This window comes from Mastacembelus armatus, chromosome 13, assembly GCF_900324485.2.
Source record: "Mastacembelus armatus chromosome 13, fMasArm1.2, whole genome shotgun sequence".
NCBI classification, from domain to species: Eukaryota; Metazoa; Chordata; class Actinopteri; order Synbranchiformes; family Mastacembelidae; genus Mastacembelus; species Mastacembelus armatus.
The window spans coordinates 19,744,959-19,764,088 of NC_046645.1; the positions used below are offsets into that span (position 1 = coordinate 19,744,959).

Sequence of the window (19,130 nt, forward strand, 5' to 3'; positions counted from 1 at the left end):
CTGGAAATCTGACGAAGGATGGTGCTGTCATTAAATAAACTGAATGGCAGCACTGATCATAAAATGCACATGGGGTGGATGTGGGTATCTATCATAAACTAGGCTATTTTCTCTGCAGGTCTTGTAATTGCACCACAGAACAATGGCCAAATCCTGTATTTCCAGGAAGTTGGGAAAGAACAGCTGAGTAGTGTTTTCTAGTTTCATTGATGTGGCAGAGGGATGCTAAGCAGTTTCCAGTTACTGCCTGGTTAGCCTTATTTTTATACACTACTCTAGACTCTGTGGTACAGTTTGGTGGTGAGACTCTTGACTCAGTGTGGTTCGGATAAATACTTCATTATGTGTAGAGTGGGGAACAATAAATGGTGAATTTCAAATACTAAGTGTTACTGAAATCACCTCATAATACATGATATTCATGAAAATGTAAAACAGAGCGAAGAATCGTAAAATCATTTATATCATTATCTTTTACATTATCAATCATTTAAATTTTTGTAAATTTCTAGTTTCACCTCAGATAAATGCTAATGCTCTGATGGATTCAATTTACACAAGCAAATTCATTTCTTATAAAGTGCCAAAAAAGCCTGTGGGTTCCTCCTGTGAAATAGTGAGTATGTCAGAGGTGATCCCAGAGAGTTAGCACTCTAACACACAGGCAGTTTATATATTTGGAGTTGAATAATGTGGAGTCCCCCTGGCATAACTGTATCCACATTAATTAGAAGGTATAGATTAATGATGTCAGACCTGCAGGGGCTAATTATCACGTCTACCTCAGTAACCTTTCAACACATTATCACACCCTCAATTCCAGCCCTATTTTTTTTCTAGTACAAAGTGATTCCAAGTAATATACTTCAGCTTTGTCATGACTGCCTCTTGGTCTGGCTCACCAAAGACAGAAAAACTGTGCACAAATCCAATATATTATCTACCAGAAGCCAAAAAAACACATTTATTTCAATAATCTTTCACTTCTACAGTCTTTTGGAGTGTTTAGATTAGGGCAGTAAAATCACATGAATCAAAAATTATCATCTAAATCAAAAACTAAGGAATGAGAGGATTTGAAGCACCTGCTACTAGTTCAAGTTAGATATGCTATTGTTTATTTTATCTCATAAACGCAACAGGGAAGTCACTACCAGCCATAGAATTAGACCAACAATATGAACCAAAATAAAGCCCCTTGTTTCGTGACTATATACATGAACTTGATTTATGATTAAGATCATCACTGGGTGTTTTTAGTCAAGTCCACTTTTCTCATTAGGAAAGATGAGCTATATATATTTATGCATACAAGTGCTTGGTCCAGGGATTTGACATGTATGATGTATGTGTCGATGGCATGTAGGAGTGACAGAGGGAGGAGGCATGACTCAACTGAGGCCTTGGGTCTGTGGATCAGAAATTTCTCATTACAGATCTCCTTGAACTCCACAGACTGTTTTTGAGGCTTGGGCAGTAAATCACATAAAGACCGCAGCAGGTGTAGCCATGACCTCAACCTTGTTGTCTTCTTTCCTGCCCTCCCTTTTACTCTTAGATAATCCCACTAGAAGCATTCAGTCACATATTTTAGCAGAAAAAAAGATCTAAATCTAAATCCCACAGCGAACAGTTAATAAAATGAAATACAGAGTTTAAGTATTGATGAACCAGAGTTTTTGGTTGTAAAATGCGATGGTATATTATTCCAGGCATTTGAAAGAGGTATCAGTTTGGTTCCTGTACCACACAAAATATTGATATATTGAAAGTGTTCATGTAGTGGTCTTTTTGCTAGCAAGGTTCAGCATATACTGTAGATGGGTGTTTATCTTGCCATCACCACAGCTGAGTAGATTAGATGCTCTCACACCTTGCAGGACCACACAATTCATTCTGCAGAAAACCATTGTAGCTCAGTCACTCCGTCATGCCCCCGTCTTTCTCTGTGTCTCTTTCTCTTCCGCCCTCACACATACATATACTTGCATCTCGCCCACACACCCAAACTCTGATCATTAAACTTGAAGGAACTCAAGGGCAATGCTTTATTTCCTTTACAAAAGGAAAGGTAGAAATTTTAATTAAATTGTGTCAGGGGAAAAAAACGAAACAAAGAGTGGAGAGCAAAGTGAAGCTATTGAAGGTCATGGGCATACTGGCATTTCTTCAAGCTGAATTTATTCTTGCACTTGGAATAACGAAAATTTAATTGGTACTTGTGTATCTACTGTATGTTTTCAAAGGCACTAAAGGTCAAATTCCAATTTAAAATGAACAGAGCAAGAAGATGTTGCAGTTAAATAATGACAAAATAAGATAAGATGTCAATGTCAAATAAATAGCTTCTTGGGGAGCAAAGTTCTAAATGCATGTGAAAGTGAATCAAACATGCATATTAGATATACATGCACTAGCTTCACTGCATTTGCAGTGGTGCTAAGGCATGTGCTGGCATGGAAGAAGTTACGTGTCAGTTTTCCCTCACCATCTGTGACCTCCAGTTGAGCCTTGGCTAGGATACTGCCTGCAACGGTCAGGGCCTGGCAGATATAGTAACCAGCATCTGCCCGTTGCACAGATGAGATGGTGAGGTCTCCGCTGGGCGACACTGAGAAACGACTGTTGGGCTGCTGGGGTTGGTTGGGAAAAAGCAAATTCTGCAGGAAGGAGAACAAACAGTCAATTAGTGACAATATGGAACCAGTACAAGTTGGAAAAAATACAAAAGGTTCACACATGCATGTGGGAAAGAAGAAAACATGGCTCAATGACCATGGACACACAGTACTCACAAATCCACACACAAGACTATTACAGCTAGTTAGAATAATTTAATCTATCACTTGGTTAGCCAACCTCACAAACTGCACAACATGGGCAGAGTTGGATGTTTTAGTTTCATACTTATTCTTGGGCCAAGCCAGAGGCTCCAGCATGTTATAAAGGCTACCTTTGCTCTTCTTGGCTTCATGACTACTTTCCTTTCTGCTTCAACTCCACAATGGTTTTGAGCTGCCTTTAGCCACAGAGACCACCCTATAAGAGTTGAACTTGTAGTAAATATTAGAATAGCTGACATTTACTCAATAGCTAATTTCATTTTTTTAAAAAACATTTCAGTTTGTGTTTTTATGTTTTAGGCTGTTCTTAATTTCTATTTTAAACAGATTTAAATGCATTATGTAAAGCAGTTTGAATTGCTTTTATGTATGAAACATATGTATGAAACTGTCCCGAGTCCTGCTTATTCCTGCTTAAATAAGTCCTGCTTATTTCAGAGTAAATACAATCAAAGAACTCATTAAACATAGAACATCATATCTACTTCTTTTTTGATCAGCATTTCTTCCACCTCTTCTTTTTACTTCTTTTTTTTTTTTATCCCAAGGGTAACCAGACAATGAATGCAATAGATAAATACAATAGAGTATGGTGTTTTTTCGACTATCTCCAGCAAAGATATGTACACTCCATTATCCTCAACTATTCAGGTCTTTCTGTCATTTAATTACTGTACTTAATAGACTTTGTTCTCCTAACAGATACATTCATACCTTTTGAAGTGTAAGTTAGTGTGTGTGAGGCAGAGAAAGCATTGATAAAAACAAGGACAGATGTGAAGAAATGACTTGGACATGCAACAGCTTGTACTAAGGTGTTTGTCATGCATTCATGTCAAAAGCATCATTTTTAATGACAACGTGAGACACACGCCGGATATAACCCTGAAGAAGTTCACAAGATTACTGTGTTACTCAACCACACGCTTTAGGTCACACATTGTTAAGGGGTAAAGTGTATGAGTATTTCACAAAATGCTTGTGTGAACATATAAGAAAGTGTCTCACTTCTGTTCACTTTGCTGTAATTGCTGGCCTGCAGGCAGTGTGTGTGTTTGTGTGTGTGTGTATCTGTGTTTGAACCTTAGCCAGAATGAAATCATATCTTTGGCTAATCTGCAAGTCCCAACAGGCTCCTAATTGGCACTGTTGTTGAGTGTTGTGAGGACAACCAGGTATTTGAATGGGTTATCTGCTTTAGTGAGGGACAGGATTGTTCTTATCAGTGCAGGGTCACAGGAAACCAATTAACAATTTGCCAAGCACACTGTCATTTGGTGACTCCTGAGAACAAAGGTGTATCTGTGTGTCTATAGTAAAGATTTTGATGACAGATAGTGTAGTCTGAGGTCCTGTGAGTGGGTATGTGCAGGGCAAGTAAACCATCGGCAATTGTTCATATAGCAAAGGGAATCCTACAGCATGAGTGCTGAAAATACTAGACACATGGTAGATAATGAGGTAATAAGAGTGTAATATATTTTCAACTCCAGAAAACAATTCAAAAAAGAAAATGCATTCTACACACCAAGTTGTGAAAGACTGACTGCTCTTACCTGACTTCCCTCCTTCTGCCAGAAGACAGCAGGTTGGGGGTTCCCTTTGGTTTCACATGGGAAGCTAGCAGTACGGCCTTGAGCCACAATTTGGTCCCTTGGTCGGATGACAAACTGGGGTGCAGCTGAAGTTAAAGGGCAAAACCACCAGTGTTAGTAGACTGGAGGAACACAGTGAGGCCAAACATCACAGCAGGAGATTATCAGGGGATTTCAAGCAAAAACAAGCAGTATACCACATGGTCAAATCAAAATGGGAGTGCTGTACAGAGCTTCCATGCAGCATCATATCTATCTATTGCTCTCTAATGGCTTTGAAAAGAGGAATAACACCAATGACTATCACTGCCATGGTAACCAGGTTGGCCATTCATCCAGGTGAGGCTGAAGCTGAATGAATGACAGTCACATTGGCATTCACACAAGGAAGTGCCTCTGTTACAATGGCATTCAGATTGGAGACAACACAAAGGCACACCCATGCCCTGGAAAGACCCAAAACAGGTATAGACACATAGGGTTAATCATGTCTGACTTTCTATATGTAAGATTATGTCTACTTCTCATCAAAGCTGCATGAAAAGAGAGAGCAAGACAAGAAAAACTGTTGTGCGTGTACCACACTTCAAGCTAGAACCTCTGCATCAAAGAGGAAAAAGGCTATCAAACTTTGAAATCGTAGCATGAAGCTTTCTCTGTCAATATTCACAACTCTGAATCAGACCAGTTGTCACGCACTTGGGGTCAAGACAGAGTGAGACATTTCTGACTGACAACTCGACAGATGCAGTTCAATATTAAATAGAGAGGGGTATAGAGATTAGAGACAAGGTATTTTATTGTGCAGTGTCGCCCGTCTTCACTCCCTGACCATTCCCTGATAGGAGATTATGTAGGCTTGAATTCACACCACTCTTTCTTCACATTACTTGTGGCATTTATCTTGATTTTTCATGCAACAATTAAAGAGCAGAGGCTGATGAATCAGTGTGCACAGCTGGTACAATGATGGAATTTAGAATGTTTCATTGCCCATAGCAAACTATATTAGATAACACAAACAGGTTTTGGTATTTCTGAAATAATCCCCCCCCCCCCCATAAAGATGATGTACCATCCAATATAGCAATAAGAGAACTTAGCACCCTCCATATACTACACAGTATTCTATCCAAAAGAACTACCAATACAACATTTCTCACACACCTGTCATTTGTTGATCAAATGTGCAGCTGCAAGGTATTACCACAATTATCTCAGTTTGAAAAAACAAATCTCTGAAAATATCTGAACTTTGACCTAAGGTGATTTACTGCCTGACCCAGGACATCTACTTGTTTATTTTATGACTGTCACTGGGGTTCTCATGTTGAACAGTGCTATGTTTGCCAAGATAAGGCATCAACAACTCACAAGCTAACATATGGTTCTTGCTAAGATAATTAAAGTTAACAAATTAAAGAGTCCCTGCCTTCCCTAACTTCAAATCCCTAGCCTCGAGTAATTGAAGACAATGGGCAGTAGACTATTTACCTTTGACCAAAAAAAAAAAAAAAAAAAAATCAAGAAAATTCATCCAGTTTGTAATACAGTGTCCTCTATGAAAACACCTGAATTTTAGGCAATGACAACATCTCGCATCTTTTCTGTTTCTTTTGATTTCTTTGTACATGTAAGGCCTTTCACTGACAAGCCAGCTGGTTCCAGTAAGACCGAACTCTTCCCGTTTGGCTGGTTTGTCCATGTAATTCCTTTTTGAGGGATGTGTATTTGTCAAAGATACACACAGCTGGGAATGGTGCAGATGGCTACAGATTTACTGCCTTCCCATTTGGCCTTCTGTAGCTTGGATATCTTGTGGCTCTCACAATGCTCGGTCTGATGCAGAGCTCCTAAATTATGCTCTGGCAAGGACTCAGTCACCTTCCTTCTCTTCCTCCGCTTCGTTCCATCCCACACACTTCTTTACTAACTACTCACTAAAAATATCATCTATCATCTAACACCTTGCTGACTAGTTCCAATCACTGGACCACCAGGCCTTGTCCTCCCTACATCAGTGCCTATGGCACACTCAGTTATAGAGAAGACTTTACCATACGTTGTTCCATATATATAACCTACTTCTAACTACTGTCAAGTACTGAGGTTCATGATTGGTTTTTGTTTGAACTTTTGGACCATAGTCAACAATGTCATTTTGTAACTTAGATGCCTTCTATATGCATTTAGAAAAAGTGTTTCTGATTGTTCGAAACCGTTCGACTCACTGACAACAGGTCAAAACATCACTGTTTAAATTTCTATAACTGAAGTACCATATTTTCCAGATTATATGTCACACTTTTTTGTAAGTGTCGGCATTCAGGCAACCTGAGAGAGGAGGTGGACATGTCATTTCATCTTGCCCCACCCCAATGTTGGTGCAGCTTAACTTTGCTTGACATGAATGAATGAATTCGGTGATGCACTTCTGCTTGTTGTTATGCCTAACCTATGTTCTTTATAGGCTTATTTAGTCTATAATTAGTATAGTTAGAAATGTAACACATTCACTGAAGCGACTTATATGTTTTTTTCTGTTCAACAAGGCTGTTTTTGCTTAAAGCGACTTATCTATCAGTTGCAAAGATTGCATTTTTTTACACTGTACGTTTTTACTTTCTTAGCTTTTCTTGGTAGCCACAGATCAATCAATGGGCTCATTTGATTGCAACACAAAATTTAATCCCTCTTTCTATCTTTTTAAATTATATTTAAGAATGAATACTGTATGATGGGAATGGGTATAAAAAGGAGAGGCAGGTTGACATAGAAGCATAGATCAAAAACACAGACATTTCATGAGGATGTCAAGTGTGTGACAGTTTCATAGCGTGGCTTAGGGCTAACTCAGACTGGCCTTGTTTTGACTCTCGAAACCCTAAATGTCATGTGAGAGGCTCCTTCCTGTCCTTTCCTAAGGAAACACATGATACGGTGCCCATATTTAATTCATGACACAAGTCACATCTGTCTGGTTTGGAGAGGGTTCAGCATAAAACAGCAGTCAGGGTGAAAAGAACAAATGGACAGAGAGACAGACATCTATTCAGTACACCCAGGCACACAAACTCTGAAGCATTTCTTCCTCTTTTAAAATCCCACATTGAATAATATTTTATTCAGAAGTCGATGGCAATTACTGTCTCTCCTCACAGGCAGAGTGAATGTGTAATTTCCTCCATCTTCATGGAAGCTGACAGTTTGACAATTGCAGAACAGCCACTGCTGTTTTGGCAACCAAAGTCTTGCCACTGAGACATTGTCTGGGTTTTTCTGCCAGTCATATGTGCCTTGACACACACTCCTGCCATACTTTACCTCCCCCCTTCGTCTGGCCTCATGTTTCTTGTCCCTGCACTCCTTGTGTTTCTTGTCTCAAAAGGCAGACCTTTCTCTCCATATGCCCATTCTGACTCCGCCTCCATTATTTTTTAATTTAACATCTTAAGTGTATCAAATTTGCTTTTGCCTTGACCTTTTCCCTATCTATGGGGAAATTAAATGAGATTCCCCAGTCTGTGTTGTGGGGCTCAGAAAGAAAGAAGCTCATCCAAAGCAAACAGATCTCAGATTTGTGTTCCAGAAATCCACAGATGGCCTCAAGACTTGCAAGTTAAACACGTCCTGGACCATATGAGATGACAATGCCCGAGACTGCCAGGACACTCACTCATTCTAAAAGACATGGTCTAAATTGTATAAAACCTTCAGTTTAGAGTTGCGCTTGGAATCCATAACATAAATCGTTGCTATGGCACAGTCCCATTGAAACCTATACCAGTACCATTAGCTATAGAATAAGTGCTGCTTCCTTAACATAAAAAAATGTCCTTGGACTTCTTCTCCATCACACCATCATGTTAATCTTATTGGGAAACAATTTTCATTGTAAGCTGCAAATTATTTGCTATCACATCATCTTTGTTTCTGCAATACTTGGTATTAAACTGAGTACTTTCCAAATAGATATGGATACCACACAGAATTAAAGTGACCCCTTGCAGCTTTATCCCTGTTTGGGTCCTGGATATGCACCAAATTCAGTCAAAAGATAGACCTGGTGTAAAAAAAATGCACACTCTTATTTTAAGGGCAGACTATATGAAGTAACACCTGTGTTAGTCAAAAACAGCAAGGGTAACTGATTGTCAAGCAGTCAAGTGCAGTAATGTGTATGAAGAGGGCATGCAGGATGGAATCAAATCAGAAGGATGAGTACTTACCTACGGGGCGAGCTGGAGACACAACAATGGAGGAGTGGATACACAAAAGAAACAAATTAAGACACAGACACACAAACATAAACAACAGAAGGGGAACAGAACAAACAAAATAAAATAAGAAAAAAAAAAAAAAACAAAGTCAGAATGAATGACATGTTGTGTTGGGGCCAACACATTTGTGGCACAGGGATACATGACAGAGAGGTTCCAGTAGCTTTTATCTGTTGCTCACCTGACATTTTTATTGATATGCCTCTGTTTCTTAGACCCCTGAATGATAAAGGAGGTCTGGTGCAACCAAATTCCTGTGGGAGCAACCACCTCTGCTATTCAGAGACAGATGTACACCTGGACCTTCTCTGTCTGCATTAATGAAATCTAGAGTTCTACAGGTGGTGTGTGTTTGTAGCAAGACAAGCATGTAATTATCAGTAGTGCTGATGAAGAGAGCAGGAGAAACCAAGAAAGCAAACAAGATTTCAAAAGCTATGTAAAGACAGCATGGTTACATCAATCTATCCAGAATAGTTGGTGAAGGCAGTGTTTCCGCAGCGTTTCCTGCATATTATTGTAGGTGTCTTTACACTCATGTAAAACACTAAGATACTGCTTAAAAAAAAACAAGTTCCAAGTAAAGAGAAGTCAACCCATTTATTTACCTCCATCAGTCCTCAAGTGTTGCTCTAAAGCACTCCACAGGGACCTTAAACACTTGGGTTTAATGTGAAGAGTGGTGAAAAGAAGGAAAACTATGGTCAGAATGTTTTTATTAACCTTGCAAACCAAAGGTGTGGGACTGGCGGTGTGCACCAGTAATCTGTGAAATAGCTTTGCTGACTGGGTGGTTACAGCATGACTAGCAGGCCACTGCAACGAGGGAAGGGCAGTAGTGTGTGTCGACACTGCACTTGGAAATGTAAATAATTAAACAGATTCATAGACTTTCTACATCTCTCTTGGCTGTGGGAGTCAGCATTCTGGATTTCCATTTGTGTAAAGGGGACCCTACGGATTAAAGTGCCAATCTAAATCTCATAGTGGTGTACAAGTGCAATAACCTCAGTGGTCCATGTCTGCTCTTAGTGTAGTTAGTTCTAGCTAATGTGAAAAAACAAAAACAAATAAACAAACAAACAAACAAAAAAAAAAATACCATACCTCTGACTGTGAGAGTGGCAGAGGCCTCCAGCTTGCCAACACGGTTTTCTGCCACACAGGTGAACATGCCCTCATCACTGATGGAGGCCTTCTTTACTCTCAGCACATAGTCATCCTTGTCATACTTGATCTCATACCTGCCAACAAAGAAGTAACAACATGAAATTCAAGTTCAGCGTTCAGGTTCAGATTCAATGAATTCAGATAACATTAACTCTGTGACAGTAAGATGTGCTTCAGTGTTTCACCCTTGTGTGCTGAGCTATCTGGCAGTAGCCGTGAAGAGTGTATTTCTTCTTGGAGAGGTACACAGAAGCAGAACTGTTTATTCTGACAAATGAAGATTGCAAGGAGGAGCATCAATTATTCAACAATTGTGCAGAGTACAGAGAGGTGCGTGTTCAGTTGGAAACCTCAAAACCTGTTCAATATTAATGAAATGTTTCTCACTGTGTGCATACGTGTGTGCGTCTGTCATTGTGCGTCTAATACATGTGCATGAACGTACTGGTGCGGTGAGTCTGTACAGAGCTACACCTTCTAATTGTAAGGCAAACTAACAGAATCAATACTGCAACTATGCTAAGGCAACATTGGCCCTAATTTCAATTCCACAGCACTAGTCAAATCTTTGTGTTTATGTGTGTTTGCAGATGGTGGTATGTGTGCATAGACCAGTATGAACTGTATGGCAACTGACAGGTGGATGATGCCGTTCCAGTCTGTAACTGAAGGCAGTGTTTTAGCAGTGTGCAGGTGGGGTAGTGGGGCTGTGTGATTGTGGTCTGTCAGCCTGACAACATTCTGCTGTCCACAATCTGTCACTCACAGACACTGAGAACAAAGGTAAGATGAACAAATAAAAGGCCACTTTAATAGAGTCTGACATTATCTTGTCCCTTTAAAACTCCTGTGTAGAATTTTTATATGATTATTAATACTTAATGTATTAGTCTGTAGAAAAAAAAACTGTCCTGGTGACACTGTTGTAGTCTATGTGAACATCTAATATTTCAGTGTATGTGTTTTAGTCTGCCACAGTATCTTTTTTTTTATATACTGGTGCCAGTCAAAACTGAACAAATTCACATAGAAACTTTGAAGGAAATGTCTTTTTTATAATAGTGTATGTCTCTGTGGCAATAGACTCCAGACGTGTAGTCTAACAACTATGAAAAATACATAAAAACAAAATAAAACAAACAATAAAACAAAGAAGTAATGTCTCTACCAACATAGACCCTTCAGAAACTAGCACTGCAGTCTGAGAAACATACTACAGTGGATGAAGAAATATGTCACCCAGAGCAACAGTGTATTATGAGCACTTCACAGCTTTTGGACAACAATAGAGCTCTATGAAAGAGACCACCAACAAAACATGGTTTATAACTATACTTTCTGAAGTGAATTTAGAGTAACAGTATGCTATGGTCCATTTCCCTCAGAGTGGTAAAGACCTATTTCCCATCAGGTGTACTAATGGCTGCTTGCCACTGCCAGCAGAACTAATCTATCCTGTCTGTTGATGTCTGTCTGCATGTACACATGCATGTCTGCATGTACACATGCCTTCTGTTATGACACATCCAGAGCAAGTATTCAAAGGCAATAAAGGCAGCTTTATTGAAACGCATTCCTCAACTGTGACTGCCAGTTCCACCTCTCCACACAGGTACTTAAGGAGCCATAATAATTATTTGACTGAAGTTATGACTGAATGCTTTGTCCTAGAGAGATGGGATGTACAGTTCAGGTAATAGTGGGGAACGTGAATAAAGCATTTATTGTTGAAATTGAGTGAGTTGCAGACAAAGGTATGCAACTGCACCTTTTGGGACAAGCCTGCTGTCAGTTGAAAAAAAAAAAAAAAAAAAAGCTAATATAAAAAGTATTAAGCTTGGCCTATGACTAGGATCACTAGCTCAACGTGAACTTGTGACTTGAGGTGGAGACAACCAAAAGAGGGGACAGGGAAACATTACGGCTTAGGGAACACAGCATGACTCCCTAATAAATCAGAATGAGAGCAAACGAAGAAGTAAATTATTCCCTGTACCTTCAATCAACCTGCCCTAACTAGATGTGTGTCACCAAATAGGGAAAGCTATGTTTTCACTTTAGCTAACATGCTGGTGTAAAGCAGGTTCAAGGTTTACCATTTTCACTGTCTTAGTTTCATTTAGTGTGTTTGTATGGTAAGGATTGCTATTAGCACTAAACAAAGTCCAGCTCAGCCTGATGGGAATATTATTAGTGTTTCAAGAATTTAGTCATAAAGCAAAATAATTTTGACCTGCTGTTGGCACTAAATAAAAAAATCTAGGTTACTAAAGTGACTTGGTACTTTTTTTTCTACTATGGATATCTACCAAATTTTAATAGTAATCCATCCAGTAGCTGTTAAGACAAGTTATTCAAAACCACATAAACCACATGGTAGCATTACAGGAAAAGCCAGGGGATAATCAAAGGCTCTAGGCACCAATGACAGACATTGACCAAAGAGTCTACTGCTGAAAAAGACACCATTACGTGACATTAAACAGCTATTAGTCTGAGTTTTTGTCCAACTGTAAAGGCATGATATTGTTAGCTAGGTGCCAATGCTAACTAGCAATCATGAACCCATGTATGTGCATACTGGATAACATGCTTATTGTTCTTGTTCCTGGCTGCATCAGTTTCTCAAAACCTCAGGCTGCTCCATGACTTACTAAAAGGGAAACATGAGTCTAATCAATCTGTAGTCAAACTTCCTATATGGAATCAGTCTAGATGATGATGAGTTGCATAATTTAGGTAGTTTTGGCCAAGTATACACAGGATTGGTGGAAAGCTCTGTTCTCTATTACAGGAGGAATGTAATTGCACATGTAGAAAGGCTGTGGAAAGGGAAGGAGAGTCAAGTTCACCCTGCTGGACTCTCCCTCCTTTTCAAGCCTTAATCCTGTGATGCACCCAAGCACATTTTTTGTCTCCAAGGGACATTAAAGTAAACATAAACTTTTCTGAAGGTGCATCAAAGTGTATAATCATCCAGCATATATCCACACGTGCAGAGTCATTCCCTCAAGCATGGAGATGAGGAGTGATGGGAATGTAAGCAAATGCCAAGACAAAGCAGCATTTTATTTCAGTTGTCAACTTGATGTGCTTACTGCATGGAAAAGGCTCGACTGAAACGAGAACTTTATTCAATACACTTGAAAAGCCTCTAGATCATCACACAGGATTTGCCTTTAAACTGTCTGTCAGGGACACAGTCACCCATGCTTCACCTTTAGATATGTGCCAATTTACTCACATTAAGAGACTCTTACCTCTTTGTTGTGTGGGTCACTGAATGTGTATGTATCCACAAAATGACTCAATCTGAGAGGATCTTATCTGCCTCGCTGTGTGTAAACGTGAATAGGACAAACAACAGACAGAAGGGTTGTGTGCGGACTCTATGCAGAGGAATCAGACTCAAGCATGCTAATTCCAGCTCGCTCTCTGGGTTAAAAGTCCCCTTTCTGCTCCATTTCATACTGACAGTCTAATCCATTTACACACCATCTGACTGCTACTTTACCTCATCCAGATCAAAGATGTTGGAGTCTACTTTTCCAGACCTTGTCAACCATGAGAGGGAATCAATTAACCGCTATCACTTCTCATCTTGCTTTTGCAAGTCCTTTGGCCAGAGCTTCATTCCCCTTGGCATCTCTCATGGCTTAGCAGGATCAGGGGCTTCCCAACAGTCCAACTGACATTCACCTTATTCTACATTAATCAAATATCAGTTTGGCAAAGTTCCAACCTTTATGAGAGTTTGTGGAGAGCAGATTGATCCTAAATATGACTTCAAAAGAGTCCCACAGCCTTAAGGACAGCAGTGCAGTCTTTGATTAATCAAAGTGGTTTAGAACAGGAACCATGGTTGCACTGGAAAATGCTGAAGATGAAAAAAGAAACAGCAGAATGACTGATGTCTGGGAGGTTACTTTCTCATTGCATTGTTGTGTGTGTGTGTGTGTGTGTGTGTGTGTGTGTGTGAATAACAAGAGATGTACGAAAACTAAACACACAAAAAAAAAAAGGCATGAGTGTAATGTTTTAGATTATTCTGTAGTGCTTGCTCTTCAGCAAAGTAAGAGGGTGATTATTTTTTCAGTACGGGGTGAAAAAAAACCACAGATACATGAAAAAAAACTGTTTTTCATATTTTATATTACCTTATAATATATTTTATTATACACACTATAGTATTTTGTTATTAATACAATACATATTTGTGTAAAATCTTAAAGACAAAATATACCGCCGCTCCTGCTGCTTATCCATTCATCAATCCCCTTACTCTGACACCCTCATAAATACCAGATGTATCCACTTATATATCAAGGGAAGTAATGAAGACAGGAAACATAGCCTGTCTGTTCATTCTGCTGAGTTGCGGAGGTGAGAACTCACTGAAACTGACTGGTCAGCACAACACAGTCGCTCCTGTCACAGTAGCTTTAGCAGCACTCTCAAATAGAATGACCTACACACCTCTATCATATGCAAACCCACACCGACAATACAGAAGGACTGAGGGAGAAAGAAAGGCTTTTCTGCTGAATGTTGCAGGGGCTGTGCTGTGGGGGTCAACAGGGACAGGGGGGCAGAATACAGATGGACTGCAAGACCAAAGCGGCTCTGATAAAGCTCAGGAAAGGGAACAAGGGTTCAGAGCCAATGAGGAAGGGGAAAGAACCAAGGAAGGGAAAGACATCGGCCACACACTGAGCTGGTAGGCAGTGGGAGATAACACACTCTCAAGTCTTTTCACTGGAATTCATAAACTATGGTAGAATCTCTTTCCTTTGGAGACATAAAGCTCTAGTGCTCATCTCCTGGCTCTCTGCTGTAGGGACAGCTACTGTGTGCTTTCCCCGAGATTCCAAACAGATGCTTGACAGACTGATATTTTTCTGAAACTAATATTAATCCAAATTAAAAGACTTTAACAAATATTAAACTGGATCCAAATTGAGCAGGCATAACACAACCCAGAGTATGCGACATTACAGGAGGTCACTGTATATATAGTAGGTAATGTAATTCTATCAGATAATGCTGCAATCCAGCTACATGAAGACACACGCAGAAGATTTTCCTGAATGAAGACAAATTGCTCAACTACCTAAATCTAATTCTGTGTATAGTTGTAAAAAGATTTGTTCTGAATTTATTTCTTTTGGGAAGGTTGGGTGATTTTAATATTACATTCACCTGTCAATGAATTTAATCCTGCCAGAAACATATATATGTGATTTTTCTCCACCTTTCCGGTTAATAGTTAAAGCCTTAATTACCAACTGCTCTTAGGCACAATAACTGATGTATGTATAACTAATGTCATATGTAACGGACTACATGTATTTAACATCATCACTTCAGACTACAGTTCTCTCCTTACAGTAAAGACATAATAGGAAATTAAGAAGGAGCCATTTAAGCATTTGAGACAGATAGGTTTTCCTACTTCCCCCTCCCCATGGAACATTATTCCTTTTTCAAATGGGGCTTGTTTTTTTGTACCAGAAATAAGATTAAAGTTTAATTATAGAGTCAGTAACTGATCTGTGCTCCTTGTGCAAGTGTTTTTAAGCAACTCATAAAATACCTAACCTAAATAATTTTTTTTTTATTATGAATAAGATCAGGATTCATTGTAAATGTTTCCTTAAAACACAGAAAAACATCCCAGTCATAATTATACATCTATAATAGTGCACCTGTTGTTCCTAGACATTTTAATTTGCAGTTTCTAGCTATTTACTCTGCCATATACCAACTTGTAATAATAATGGTTTTACACTGATGATAAAGGTTTTTTATATTTCGAAGGATTTGTCATCATAATATATCCTGAAAAATATAACTGTCCTGTTTTATTACATTCCAGTACCAAATCCTGTTGACAAGTGCCCTAGTGTAGATAAGCATGTCTGTTGATTTTAATTTAGTTTTTCACAAACACAGGAATACACCCACATTGGGGTAGGAGAGCAGCGCCATTGTCTTTGTCCTTTAATTGAAACCATTCTTGTGCTGTCTCTATCTCCTCTTCTAGCCCACAGAGACTGATGCCAGTGCCATCCTGGCATGCTTTATAGCTATCCATGTGCCCGTGTGTTGTGTGCGTGCGTGTGTGTGTGTATTTGCCTGGGAGGCTGCTGGAGCCACTGAGCATATTAAAGACCTGTTTACTCAGCTGAGGCTCCATTTCCCTTCTTCCTAGTATAAAAGTTGCACATACATACAGACATCCACAAATAGACACTAACATGCACAACATGTGTACAGAGACCAGCAAAGACAAGTTGAAACAATTTGATGGTAAAGAACGTGTGGTTTTACAGCTTATCATAATAAAAAGGACAGTGTAACCTTTTCGACTGAAGAATGAACAAAAGAGCCCTATGCCGCCTATAGTAGTGTTTGATCTTTAGTCGTCTTTTATTTCTGTTCTGAAGATCACTACTCATACAGCTACCGAGGCTCCAAGTGTAATGGCACATTGGCTGTGCTTAAGCAACTGTTTTATTTCTTCATCTCCAGAGCGCTAACCAATTATCAAATTGGAAACTCTTCTTCTGTGGAATTTTAAGCAACTCTTTGTCACTCAGAAAGAAACACTGTTTTATAAAGCGTTTATAAAGCAGAGGGAGCAGGAACAGATTGTCACTTAACATTAAAAGTCTTTGTTTTAACATGCAACAAAGGCAGCAGGATATATCAGATTTAGAATATCACAGTCTTCATGCTTGCGTTCTTGTTGAAAGCAAAACTGGAGAATTAAATATAGTCAGGAAAACAAAAACTCCCACACTATAATTAGGAACACTGCGGTATTTAGCTTTTTTACCATTTTAATATGTCTTTTTCTGCATCCAAATAAAGCCAAAATTCAAAGGAATGATATAGTGTGCAAGGACACAGGCATGTGACACTTATCCTTCTTTGTTATAAATCTGTTAATTAGTGTAGAGAATGAAATGAAACACACAAGTGAAATACTTTTTATGTGTTTACTTTGGCACATCACGCTTGTCTCCCTGCCCACTGAACCAAACCCTTATCAAACGCAAACAACCCTCCCACACTCAGCTCTGCAGCTAGCCTTGAGATATGTCAGGTCCACTGAGTGTATGTTTTATGAGGTGATCCAAGCAGTGTGCGACTGGCCTGCTGGCTGAGGGACACAACGCTGGTCTCTTTGAAGTCCACTCCTGACAATGACACGGCTGTTGACTGTGAGTACAGTGACTCATGGTGAAGCAACAGGCCCCAGGAAGGAAGGACAGTATCACTATATCATCAGTGTTTTTTTTTTTTCCTCAGGAAGTCAAACAGACTACAGTTGGCAATGGTACATTGCAGTCTATTATTGCTTTGTCTTACACCAGTAAATGCATGTGTCACGTCAGTGAGGATACACAGTTTGAAAGAGGTTAAACGTGTAAGAAAGGGGGTGTTTCCAGGTGTCTGTGCCAAGATTTCACATGAACAGCTGCACCTAAACACAAACACTTGAGGGTCACGTCAGCTGCTATATTCTGTCACTTAATATCACCTGTCATTCTATCTCTGTTCCTACCAGTCTGCTTTAAAATGTGCCAGATTCTTTTCTGCTCTTCTTAACGTCTACCTTTCTCCCTCTCTACCCACTTACCTGTCACTCACTTTTAATTGTCTAGCTTAGTATCTGTTTATTTTCATGCAGATTCCTTCTTTGACATTAGATCCCATATACACCTTAGATACCAACTGTCTTCAGGGGCACCCAGAGGTGGAGTAATTTTATTGAGAATGTGTAATGAGCATTGTGTACATTCTAATAGGGTTATTTTTGCCCGATGGCAGCTAAGCCAGGTGAATGCTGGCAGTGTGAGTTATCATTAGTTTGAAACAGTCACTCAGACTGACATCAATGCCTCCACAGCATCTTTGAGTTAAGTGTAGCCTGTCACATCACTGCTACACAGAGGCTCTCTCACTCACACACACACACACACACACACACACAGAAAAGTAGCTGTTCACATGGTGTCTTATATAGGAAATGGGAGAAATCATCTCATCACTGTCTGAAATTTTCTCCCCTAAAATAGAGCCTTTTGGAGTATATTCTAGTAGATATGCATACCTCCCACGAGGAACATCAGTGTCATCTTTCCTCCAGCGTACATTAGGTTGGGGGTCTCCTTGTACCTGGCAACGGAACTCCACTGATTCTTCTTCCAGGACTACCTGGTTAATCGGTCTCCGGAGGAAAGTTGGTCGCTCTGCAAAATGTAGAAATGTATCATTTCATTATGTCAGTTTGTGACTATACAGTACATGTATTATCCCATTCAGTGGCCTGTTACTACAGAATGGCAAAAGAAATAAAGCCAAGAAACTAAGGCACTGACTGGACTTATAACTGTTCCTTTTTGGCAATATAGGAACAGAGGTTCATTTGAATAACATATTCATTGTGTTTCACTCTGACTTGGTGTAACCTCATGACAGCTTAATGACTAAATATTTAAAAAAATGATTTACAATAAATGTGCTCCAGATTGTATATATTGTATAATTATATGTGGGTAGAGCATGTGGAAAAAGAGAAAGAACATCAGGGATTAAAATTCAATTGTGGAAACATTCGCCCCACAAATATTTCCACTGTTGAGCTCAACATGCACTAGGGAGATATCAAAGGTTGAGAATTATACAGTAATTGAGAATATAGAGAAACATCTATAGACGTCACTATGATACATCACTGAGGCAAAAGTAAAGTTTCAGGAGAACTAAAAAAATAAAGCTTACCAAACACTGTGACTTGTGCTGTCTCACTGTCCCTCTCTCCAACCATGTTGGTGCCCACACAGATGTACATGGCAGCATCGCTCTTTCTTGTGTTGGAGATCATTAGCTTTCCTCCTCGAATCTAAAGGGAAGAAAAACATTTTCCTCAAATGTGTGGGCAATAATATAACATTTTGATTTTTTTCAACAAAATGGCCTCCCTCTTCAGTCCAGTTATTAAAAGGAGGCTAATGATACTCACGGTGATCCTGTCATCCTTATCATCAATTCGCACTTTGTCCTTCTTCCAGTAGATGGTGGGTTCAGGATGACCTCTGGGAGGAACACACTCAAGGATCGCTGGCTCTCCTGCTGCTACCACCACGTCTGTAGGGTTTTGTCTGAAGTCATCTCGCAGCACTGAAGAAAAAACAGAAAAACATTTGTGTTACTTTTAAATGCCTAAAGGTTTA

The 19,130-nt window shown here is 39.4% G+C and overlaps 1 protein-coding gene across 6 annotated transcripts in view; it reads right to left on the reverse strand.

Moving 5' to 3' along the window:
• Positions 1-19,130, reverse strand: part of robo2 (roundabout, axon guidance receptor, homolog 2 (Drosophila)) — a 154,937-nt gene that overhangs the window by 38,321 nt on the left and 97,486 nt on the right. For 4 of the 6 annotated variants that reach the window (XM_026331119.2, XM_026331126.2, XM_026331102.2 and 1 more), the window contains 7 exons: positions 18,920-19,077; positions 18,679-18,799; positions 18,008-18,146; positions 9,826-9,962; positions 8,668-8,679; positions 4,400-4,524; positions 2,489-2,660 (listed from right to left, as the gene is read on the reverse strand). In XM_026331119.2, coding sequence (XP_026186904.1) covers positions 2,489-2,660; positions 4,400-4,524; positions 8,668-8,679; positions 9,826-9,962; positions 18,008-18,146; positions 18,679-18,799; positions 18,920-19,077 — 864 coding nt within the window. The remainder of the gene's footprint in view (positions 1-2,488; positions 2,661-4,399; positions 4,525-8,667; positions 8,680-9,825; positions 9,963-18,007; positions 18,147-18,678; positions 18,800-18,919; positions 19,078-19,130) is intronic. The other 2 variants (XM_026331144.2, XM_026331111.2) reach the window with 1 other exon arrangement.